The following is a 10,363-nucleotide window of genomic DNA, read 5'->3' on the forward strand; positions in this document are numbered from 1 at the left end:
TTCACTCTTTTTGTTTGGTTTGGTTTGGTTTTTTTTCTTTTGATTTAGATTATACTGTAGCTTGGACCCAAGAACTTTTGTGACCCTGACATCTTGAGTACAGAGGGGAAGAAAGGTTGTATTTTTTTGAATGTGAAGAAGCAAACGTTCCTCCATTGGCTTAGAAGCCTATTCTTTTGGGAATGGCAAGAAATCAAACCCTGTCTTTCTTCATCTAGATTGGCTCAGCACCCAGATGTGAAAAATTGCTCAATGGAAGACTATGGTGAACCTGATGCGAGCTCCTGGGCTTATCTACCTGATGTCTGTCTGAGACATATCTTCCATTGGTTAGACAACAGGGACAGATCTCAGGCTGCCTTGGTCTGTAAAAAATGGAACTGGGCCATGCACTCAGGAACCCTTTGGAGAAGCAGAGCTATCACATTCTATGGCCGACCATCAAGGGCATACAGCCTAGAGACTAAGAGTGCATTGTGGTATGTAAAAAAATTTGGCAAGTATTTGGAGCATCTTGAGATCAAGTTATCAAATCCTCCCAATACTACCTTTACCCAAAAGTTTCAAGTGACTGTGAGAGGTCTTCTTTCACACCTGGCTAAGTGTAACAGCCGCCTGCTATCCCTAACCATCAAGTGCTTGGAATTTGACCGCTGGATCTGGAAAAATGTGGTGAGAGCTCGGTTTATCAAGAACTTGGGTACCTTCCTGAAAAGAATGAGTAAACAGCTTGATTATCTCAACTTAAAAGGAGCAAGAGTAACGTTGGAAGAAGGCTGTGAACTTCTGAATTCTCTGAGCTGCTTGACAAACAAAAGCTTTATATCTGAAATCAGTATAGAGGATTTCTTCCGCATCAACCTTCCTGTCTACAGGAGCACCTTGTTCCACCAAACTATGTCCAAGTTCCACAGCCTGGTCACGCTGACTTTGAATTACAGCTGTATCTCTGATGAAGTGCTGGACATCCTGCAGGAGCACAGTGCTCATTCCCTGTGCACCTTGAATATCAAATGTCATGTCCATGACCCTCATAGGCAACATGTGTGGGGAATGTCATGGGCAAACTTGGCCAAAAGAGCCCCCAGACTGGATGTGAACTTCTTATTTGAAAGAGTAATGAAGCATGATGAACTTTACAGGATCCTGCTAGCAGAGATCCCAGTCAGGAGCATAAGTCTACGGAGCTGCTATTTCAGTCACCCAGACTGGATAATGAGACCAACCCTCACCAACCTCCTCCCAGCCTACTGCCATGTTCTGCAGGTAAGGGAAGCCATAGTGAAATCTAACTGCAATATCATAAAGCTAAACAAATGAATCATATAGGGCTTCTGCATAACAGCACAGGAATTCCTGACCACATCAATTTTATGTTCAGCGGGTAATTTTCACAAGTGAGCCATTACATTTTTTCAGCTATAGTCTAATTCAGGTAATTACCCTTATCCAGATAGTCCCCATTATGCTAATCTCTGTTGGGCTGATGTCAGGCTGCCCTCATAAAAGCTAAAACACTCAAAATACTGGTGGCTGTAATGTCAGCTGTTAGCACAAAGAATGTTCCTGGCAGGCAAACCTAGTTTTTGTAAGAAAGCTTTAGACTTATCTTGGTTAAACACCTTCATGTTTAGAAATTGGTAACTTACTTATCTTTTCAGATTTTCTGAACCTCTCACCCTTTTGTAGGGAAGATTACATAGAAGGAAAATAGTCTGTATGCCTTGTTTGCTTACAGAGCTGAAGCCTGCATCAACCAACACGTGGTTTTGCACCATTTTGGCAATGCACAAATATCTTACAGCACATATAATTTAACTGGTTCCAACTTTAGAGCACTTTGGCGTCATCGAGAATGTGACACCAAAGGTGTGCAACAGCTCACCCATCTAAATGAGTATCAGGGCTTTGCATTGCCTGAGAGGAGCACATGGCCTTATATTTGACAGTTGCCAACAGCTTTAAGTTCTGTTGCACTGCAGAACTTCCAGCAAACAACAGAGATCTGTAAAGTTTCCTAGACATCTAGTCTTTGGATCTGTTCTTGCTGTGGGTTTAGCACGTTGTAATGATAAGAGAAGTTATCTGTCTCTTAGGATTGTATATAATGTACAAGGGAACCTCCCCATCTTAATGGGCGAGTGGAGATCGCTGTAGCCTGTACTGTTGTCATAATACAGAAATGTGTGACTGTCAAGGTACAAAACTGATCTGATGACAGTGTCTTCTGTTGGTGAATTGGGAAAGTTGTGTATTGAATTTTAGTTACTGCATTCATAAGCTCAGTTCAGTATTTCTAACAGTGTTCATTCTTTTTCAAGGAATTAACACTTGAACTAAACAATGTCCATGAGCTGCTGGATGATGAGCTTCTGCAGCTCATCTTATCATGCAAGAGGTTGTTATTTCTGAAAGTCTGGGCATATCTACGTGTTACCTTTATGGAGACGCTGCTACAAAACCGTGCCGAAAGGAAATGCATTTTGACTACCATAAAGGTAAAAATTTGTGCTTCAGAACTCCCATTCTTTCCTCTGCAGTACTAAGAGAAAGGTGAGGTTCCCATGCCACAGAAAGGTCACTTATGGAAATGTTAACATAACTACCTTCCCTGTAGTATGTTTTAGCATTATAACTAGCCTGAGAACCACTCACAGAAATGGAGCTTTCCAGCCTTCTTAGCCATGCACAGAATGCTATAGAAGTTGAATAACAAGCCCCAACAATTCCACAAGATATAAATTCAGTAGATCTTCCCAGAGCTGTGTAGATCACAGGGATGCATCAGTTCTGTGGGTAGGAGGAACTTCACTCTTTCCAAAAATTCTTTGGCAGGAGATAATGTTTTCAGTCACTTTGGTGTCAAAAAAGAGCAAAACGTCAAGATTTTACTCAAACACAAAGAATTTGGCCTCTCTAGATTCCTCATTAGTCACATAGGCTTCCTGTTGTCATGACCATTAATGGGCTGAGCCTGCTCTATATAGCTGAGAGACATGACTGTCCTTCATGCATACAGGTCAGGATTTACACACGCCACCAAGAGACCAATGAGGAGAATCAGCTGTTGGGTGATATTCACAGGAAGTTCAGATACCTGATTGACTCAGAGCTTAATTATTTTGTCACCATCTACCCAATGGTGTAAACAACAGAGAAGAGCACCCAGTGACATCTGCAAGAAAAGAGCAAAATTTCTTTGGAGGGATTTGAATCTTGACAGCAGTGCTTCTGAAAGGGAGATACCAATACAGCAAGAGAGAGGCAAGGGACACTTTTACACTCCATGCATTAAAATGTTGGACTTGGGAATTGGCCTCCTGTGTCTTCAGTATCATTTATTCTTGCTTTTGCTTTGCTTTTCCTTGGCAGAGCCAAAGGAAAAAGAGAGCTTTTTTTCTACCTTCACAGGCTTTTCTAGTAAATACAAGACACCCATTTATTTTTTTTTCTTCTCCAGCTTTTCTCACTTGTATCACTTCAGAGACCTTTCCAATGAAGCCTATCTTGTTTCCATTTTAAAAATAATAGGGAAACTGAGACACAGAGTGAAGAAGTGATTAGCCTAAAGTCAGCCTTGGATTGATCTTGACTCAGATACAGTCACTCAAATATGATACACTATCCAGTGTACCACCAGTCCCTACCTTTTGTTTATTTTAATAGACACACCATGTCTCATTCTTAACAGGAGCTGCTAAGAACAAAATGTACCATATCTAGTTCTGAGAGTCACCCCTCCCACTTGCCCAGCTTTCCAACAAGCAACTATAAGGAGACTCCTGCTCAAGCATCCACAGCTTCTAGTCCTGTCAATGGCAAGAGATATCATTAGTTGCACACATGATAAATAACGTGGAAGAAGGAATATATATTCTTATTCTGGAACTGTATTGCAAATTGGGAGATTTTATCATGTGTTCTAGAGGATAGATAGCTATGAAACAGATATCTGTAAGTACTAGGTCTGTTTTAATTACCTTGCACAACTAGAACCAGGACAGCATTGAGCCAAACTAATAAAACTGGAGGTTTTTCTACAAAATTTCAGCAGGAGCTGACTCTTTGGAGCACACCCTGTCTCCCAGTATGATGGCTTCAGAAGTTGTGAATGTAAACAGACTCTCTCATTTGCATGCAGAGCACTTCATCAATGTACAATGAATTCTCCTTGACCTGGATCTCTTCCTCCAAGGAGAGCTGTCGGCGTCTCAGACCTTTCAGCTCTGTTTCAGCCTGTGCCAGTGTGTCTTTTAATCTAGTTGGGAAAATACAGACATTATCAGCATTAGTTGGAAACACATGGATAGGGTTTTTTTCTATATGGGATAAGAGTTATGAGTGTGGAAAAAAAAAAAACAAACGATGGAAGGGGCTTCAAAGAGACATATTCATGCAGTGTCCCTTAAAGTGTCCTGCTTTTAAGGAAAAAGCAATTTCCATCTTTCAGGGAGAATAGCTGGGATGCAACCTTATTTTGACTCATTAAATTAACCCAGGAATTTATACTACAGATTTTCCCCTCTTTCATAATTTCCACTTGCCTTTGAATATTTTTTGCAATCTCTTGAACTTCACTAATCAGCCTGTATTGCACTGTGTCATAACACAATTCCACATTGGGGCGATGGTTTCTTGCTTCCAGGCGAGTTTCAGCCACTTTAGCAGGTCCTTCTTTATCAGCAATTGCTTTCTTTAAGGCTGCAATGTTCTTTTCCTGTGAGGCAGTCTCATCCATCACCTTACCAAGTTCAAGAGAAGAAGTTGCTGCACACTCTTATAATGAGTCAAATCATCAACATCTTCTTTAATAGTTATTGTAATAACAATCACAGTAGTAGTTACTATGTTCAGATGTTATTTCACCAAAGGATATTTTACAAAGATCAGTCAGGATTATGATTTCTTCTTTGGAAAGCAGGTGACACTGTTCTGAGTGAAACTGAAGGTTTACCCTCAGCAATTAATATTTAATCAGTTTTCATGTATCAAATTTTGAGCAAATTGATTTGGATTTTATAAATTATTAGACTCATATATGACAATCATGAAAATTCTGTAGTAGCCCCATGTAATCACAAGGGAAGCCATGACTTTAGTGATGTCTACAGCAACACTTATATGGAGTGAATGGTTCCAGAAATGTAGTGGTGCACAAAGAGCTAAGAAAATAACATCTAAGTTGAACTTTCACGGGAGATGGAGTGTGAATGTGGTTGCTGATGCTGCAGAGGCAGAATTCTTGCTCAAGCCACTGGATTGAGAAAACTTGGAGATAACAAAGCCCATTGTTTCCACTTCTTTGTAGGCTGTCCCCTACCACTTACCATTGCAAGGAGTGTCTCCAGCTTGTGTTTGGCATCCTTGACTTCCTTCACCCTGTTTCTAAACGCAGCATTCACTGTCTCATATTGCTTGCGCATGTCATTTGCTGTCTGTGAGAGGATGCCACCAATCAGTGCCCTCAGAGCCAAAGAATTATTTCTCTGCTTGTCAGCTTTTTCAACATTTATGTTTGAGAAATCTATCCAGTCTTCAGGGCTAATGAAACTGAAGAGAGATTCAAAAGAAAAGGTCATCAGCTGGCAGCATCAGGCCCTCTGTGCATTTAACAGGTTAATGACTAGGTGAGGAATTTACTCCACTCCTCGTGTGTCTCAGTCTAGCATTCTCCCCACTAGGACACCCTCGGAGACGAAGCTAGATTAGCAAATGTATTCCGAGTTTAAGCAACATGTAAATTTTTTCCTTAGTTAATTGTGAGTTTCAGAAATTTTTGTACACTGCAGTTCACTAGGAACATTGCTATTGCGGGTTGTTTTATAGATGTATTATACAAATACCGAGGTAATGGGCAAAAGTATAAAAAACAAACCGCAGCACACAGGTGATGGACAGAGATAGTCTGTTTCGCATAAAATTACTTTAATCTGTTACTGGAGCAGGTTTTACTAGCTGTGTAATTATCAGGTGCTCACTTAGCTAAATAACCACTTACTTTCCTTCGATTTTCACTGCAGTGTCAGCGTATCTGATATCAGGAGTGTTGTTTGTCAAGCTAGCACAGTAATCGTCAATTGTCAAAGCTGTGAATTTGTCCTTCAGATCCATTTCCAGGTTGTATTTTGCTGAACGGTTTAGTCTAGGAACAAAAACAACTGGACTCTAGGCCGCAGTGTAAGCAGTCATGGGCGTCCCTAGCAGGCATTCATACACGTTAACACGCACACTGTTGTGGAGTTCTTTGCAAAATCCCAAAATCTAGTGCATGAAGCTGCCTCCATATAAATTGATGGTACAGTTCCCATTGGAATTGAAGGCACAGGATGAGATCATGAGAAGATTAGGGATTATGTGGAAGTACATTGAGTTCTAACAAACAGAACTTCTCACCATTACTGATTGAATGGTGTGAATTAGGACTGAACTGTTGTAACTGTTTAGCACTGAAGCTAACTTTGGACCTGTGCTCAGCCTGACCCTACAACTTCTCAGCATTATTGTTGTCCTACTTTTCATCTAATTGGCATTCAGTTGCACTCGTTGCCTCTGCACCTGATTTGTTCATTGGTTTGTTCCAATGTACGTCCAAGCAAAGCAATAACCCCCTGGAGGACTTCAGCTTCCTTCACCAGTTCCTGTTCCACTTCATCGTGCACCAAGTCAATTCCAACACGCCCCTGCCTAAACAAAAAGAGGAAAAGCCATCAGCTATGTTGTTCAGATGCTTGCAGCTAAGAGAAAATGATGAAGCCCAGGTTTCCAAATGGAAGGCCTTTCCTTGCCACATGGGAAGTCTTTGGTTTCCCAATGTGTTTGGTTTCCCCAGTGTTAATTCGAGTGTGATTCCACTGCAAAGAGTGCCATTACTGTGCATCTCCTTTTATCCTCCTATTTGTTAGGGGTTCATTACCTAGCTTTTTTTTCTTCTCCTTGAATGCTTTTCTTAATCATCTCACCTGTTCAGGAGACATTTTTGGGCAATGATGAGTGGTTCTTTGCAGCTCTCCAAAGATTTCTCCAGCCTAGTCTTGAAAGTCAAGAGCACCTCTGTCTCATCAACAATTTGTTCAAGTTTGTTATCTAATTCTTGCTTCCAGAATTTTATTTCTTCCTGTCTCTGTTCTGCAGAAGGAAATTGCAGACAGGTATTAATAGAAGTTCATCTTATATGCCAGACCACTGTGGATCAGATTTCAGATATGGCTATAAATAGACTTACTCCATAGCAGAGGGCATGGAGTGCTGTAGGCTGAAATGTGGAAACAGCTTTGCAGCCCTGTGCCAGGAGGTTTGGGTGAACTAGCTTTCCATGTGTTTTGGAGAAGTAATTTATTTATTATGAGGAATCTGTCTGAAAATTATTCAAAAATTTTTTAAATTTTTCTGCAAGATCAGAGAGCATTGACTTGACATACTATTCACTGTCAACTAATTTTCTAAGTCCATCCTAAACACAGTGTTCAAATAACACATCCGGACACAGGCAAAACACATAGGCTTACCTATTTTCTTGTTGACATCACTTCGAGTTCTCTTAGTTGTCATTTCTATTTCGTCCAGCAGCCTCTGACTCTCAGCTGTCATGCGCTCTGACCTGGATTTCTGAGACTCTGTACTGGCACACTGCATCTTGTTTGCAAGGTCCCATTCTGAGGGATGAAACTTGGGTGGAGCTTGCAACAGTCTGGCCATTGTTTTTTGGAAAGTTTCTGGGTATAATGCAGGTCAGTTCTTGGAATGTGGAACCTGAGAACAGGGTTAGGGTTATATTTGGCTGCAGAAGCAACAAGGGGAGAAAAACAGGCCCATGAGGATGAGAGAAATTCTTGCCCCTTTTACTTGGAAAATGACACATTGCCAAGGTGGAGGAGAAAGTTTGGTGAGAGAGAATAAAGAAACAAAAGAACTTGGAAACAGAAGCTAGAAGAAGAGAGAGTTAAGAGGCTTGAAAGCGGAACTAAGAGGAAAAGTTGGGCTGTCTGCAATAGGAGGGAGAAGAGAAAAAGGAGACCTGTGAGGAAGGGCAGAATTACTGAATGGACAATCACAGAGAAATGAGAAATAGTGAAGAAATATAAAAGATAAACAGTCTCCCACAGTTTGCAGAAGTAAGCACCTTTTAAGAATATGGCTGGAGAGGTGGATGAACTCTAGGCTGTAAAAAACAAATTTAATAATAATAAGGGGAAAAAAAAAAAGAGAAAACAGGACCTGAAAAGCTGAAGGAGGAAATACAGCAAATAAATGGGAAAATGGAAAAGCCTAGGAAGGGCTAAAGCAAATGCTGGTTTAATGTAGGGGGGAACCAATGCCAAAAATAAATCCAAAGTCACAGCAGTTTATCAATTTTCTTTTTTCTACACTACACTCAGCCAGTGTTCCTGAGACAGTTTCTCACCCCAAATGCACAGAGCTGCTCCTCAGCAACACTCAAGCTTTTGCTTGTCCTCCAGCACAAGGTACCCTTCACACACCTCTTGTCCGATTCTACTCCTAGCCTGGGCTGCTCCCAGGGTCGAATCCTGGCTGAGTGCCACGTCCTCGGTTCCCCTTCACTGGGGGAGCGGGTTGCCCGCAACTGCCTTCCAGCCTCAGTCTTCACAGTGATAGCACATAGTTTCTTTTTGAAGGTGCCAGTAAATATCTCAGAGGTGGCTCAGAACTGCGCAGAAGGTAAACAAACCAGTTGCTATAGGAACAGCAACGCTGCGGCTGTTGCACCGGGGCACGGCGCCACGAGCCCGTGGTGCTTCCTTCCACTCATTCCCAGCTAAGATCTGTTTGGGAATAAAATACGTTCTCTATACCTTAATCGAGATAGTTCCGTTACTTGGGACAGTAATTTTTGATCGCTTTATTGCAGAAATAAGCCTTTCCCGCCGCTCCCCCTCCTGCCCCCTGCTGCCGCCGTACAGACGCGCCGCTCCCCTCCCCTATGGAGGAGTCTTAAGTAAGCAGCATTAAAGACGCTAGATATAAAGTAAATATGTTGCCATGTTCTTTATTAGATGCATTAAAAATACTACAGATAGTGTCATTTTTCAGAGGCTTAAACGGTCATCCCAACTGCTGCTTGATAGTGCGTCCAAGTTGACAGTTGTCTAGGTTGAGCTGATACTGCACTGTCATTAGCTGATTGCTTTCAGTGTTACTGAAGTTGCAAAGCAGACTAACACGGCAGGTCTGAATTCTGGTGTTCTGGTATTACTAGTGTCTGGAGTAATCTGCCATGAAGGAAGGCTGTGAGAGAGTTGGAGTTGTTCAACTTGGAGAAATTTCATAGGAGCCCTTACTGAGGCCTTTCAATACTTAAAAGGGGGTTTATATGAAAGATGAGGATAAATTTCTCAGCAGGACCTGTTGCGGTAGAACAATAGGTAATAGTTTTAAGCTAAAAGAATATAGATGGAAGAAATTTTTGTTGGTGAAACACGGGCACTCTATGGGCACAGGTTGCCCATAGAGGTGGTAAGTGCCCCATGCCTGGAAATATTCAAGGTCAGGTTGGACAGGGCTCTGAGCAACCTGATCTATTTGGAGATGTCCCTGCTCAATGCAGGGGGGTTGAACTAGATAACATTTAAAGGTCCCTTCCAACCCGAAGTATTCTATGATTCTATTTTAACTCCACTGAGACTTTATCTAGACATTAGAACTATTAAAGCATAACCAGAAGTGGCTTTTAAATGCACGTTACAGAAAGCAATACCAATTATTATTTTGGACACTTTATCTCTGTAATCGAGGACAGGTTTAAATTAATGACACGGGTCAAATCATATGGGCCAGTTTTATACCTAATTACATGTATTCAAGAGTTTGCTTTGGTCTGAGCATATGTTTAGACTGAACACTTTATGGGAAATGTCACACAAAGGGAGAAGTGATGAAAGGCATCCATTCAATTACTGTACTTTCAAGGAGGAGGACTTCCCTGCTTTCCCTGTGCAAACATAAATTTAAAAGGTCAGTCATTGTCTGCTGAGAATATTTTTAAAATCTTGCCCAGAACAAATTTATTTAGCCTTTAAAAGTGGAATTTAGTAAACTACCTTAGTATTGAATTTTAGGTACAGCACAGAAACATTAGAAAAGCCAGCAAACACCTGTGTAAAACATATACTGTGCTAATGTAATATAATGTTCTCTATATGACTCCTGCTAGACACATTTACTATCATGTATACACACGGTGTTTTTTTAATTAAAGATACACTGCATACGCTAATTTTAGTTTAATCTAGTAGTCAAAGTTGTGCATATAGATGAGATTTCTCTTAATGCATAAAGCTGTAGTTTTCTAAAATTATGTCATAGCACCATCTCCCTCATCTTGAACCACCGGCTGTTAAAATCAGCT

At 41.1% G+C, this 10,363-nt stretch overlaps 2 protein-coding genes across 11 annotated transcripts in view; one reads left to right on the forward strand and one right to left on the reverse strand.

Annotated features, from left to right (window-relative positions):
- Positions 1-10,363, forward strand: part of FBXO39 (F-box protein 39) — a 42,048-nt gene that overhangs the window by 2,024 nt on the left and 29,661 nt on the right. For 6 of the 8 annotated variants that reach the window (XR_011730150.1, XR_011730151.1, XR_011730152.1 and 3 more), the window contains exon 2: positions 219-1,266. Coding sequence is in view for 5 of the 8 variants with exons in the window: in XM_071765393.1 (XP_071621494.1) it covers positions 253-1,266 (1,014 nt within the window). In the remaining 3 variants the exon portion in view is untranslated. Of the gene's footprint in view, positions 1-48; positions 116-218; positions 1,267-2,321; positions 2,499-3,019; positions 3,313-10,363 lie in introns of those variants that run through there. The other 2 variants (XM_071765394.1, XM_071765391.1) reach the window with 2 other exon arrangements.
- On the reverse strand, positions 3,954-8,693 carry TEKT1 (tektin 1). 3 transcript variants are annotated; one of them, XM_071765400.1, is made up of 8 exons: positions 8,402-8,691; positions 7,506-7,749; positions 6,960-7,125; positions 6,556-6,684; positions 5,999-6,142; positions 5,328-5,550; positions 4,545-4,741; positions 3,954-4,258 (listed from the first exon to the last, which is right to left on the reverse strand). In XM_071765400.1, exons 2-8 carry the CDS (start codon positions 7,693-7,695, stop codon positions 4,099-4,101), a joined length of 1,209 nt encoding a protein of 402 aa, XP_071621501.1. In that variant the 5' UTR covers positions 7,696-7,749; positions 8,402-8,691; the 3' UTR covers positions 3,954-4,098. The 3 variants fall into 3 exon arrangements, with proteins under 3 accessions (XP_071621501.1, XP_071621500.1, XP_071621499.1); XM_071765398.1 differs by lacking the exon at positions 3,954-4,258 and having other exon boundaries at positions 4,341-4,741; positions 8,478-8,692; XM_071765399.1 differs by lacking the exons at positions 3,954-4,258; positions 5,999-6,142 and having other exon boundaries at positions 4,315-4,741; positions 8,402-8,693.

This window comes from Heliangelus exortis, chromosome 21 (assembly GCF_036169615.1).
Source record: "Heliangelus exortis chromosome 21, bHelExo1.hap1, whole genome shotgun sequence".
In the NCBI taxonomy this organism is placed as follows: Eukaryota; Metazoa; Chordata; class Aves; order Apodiformes; family Trochilidae; genus Heliangelus; species Heliangelus exortis.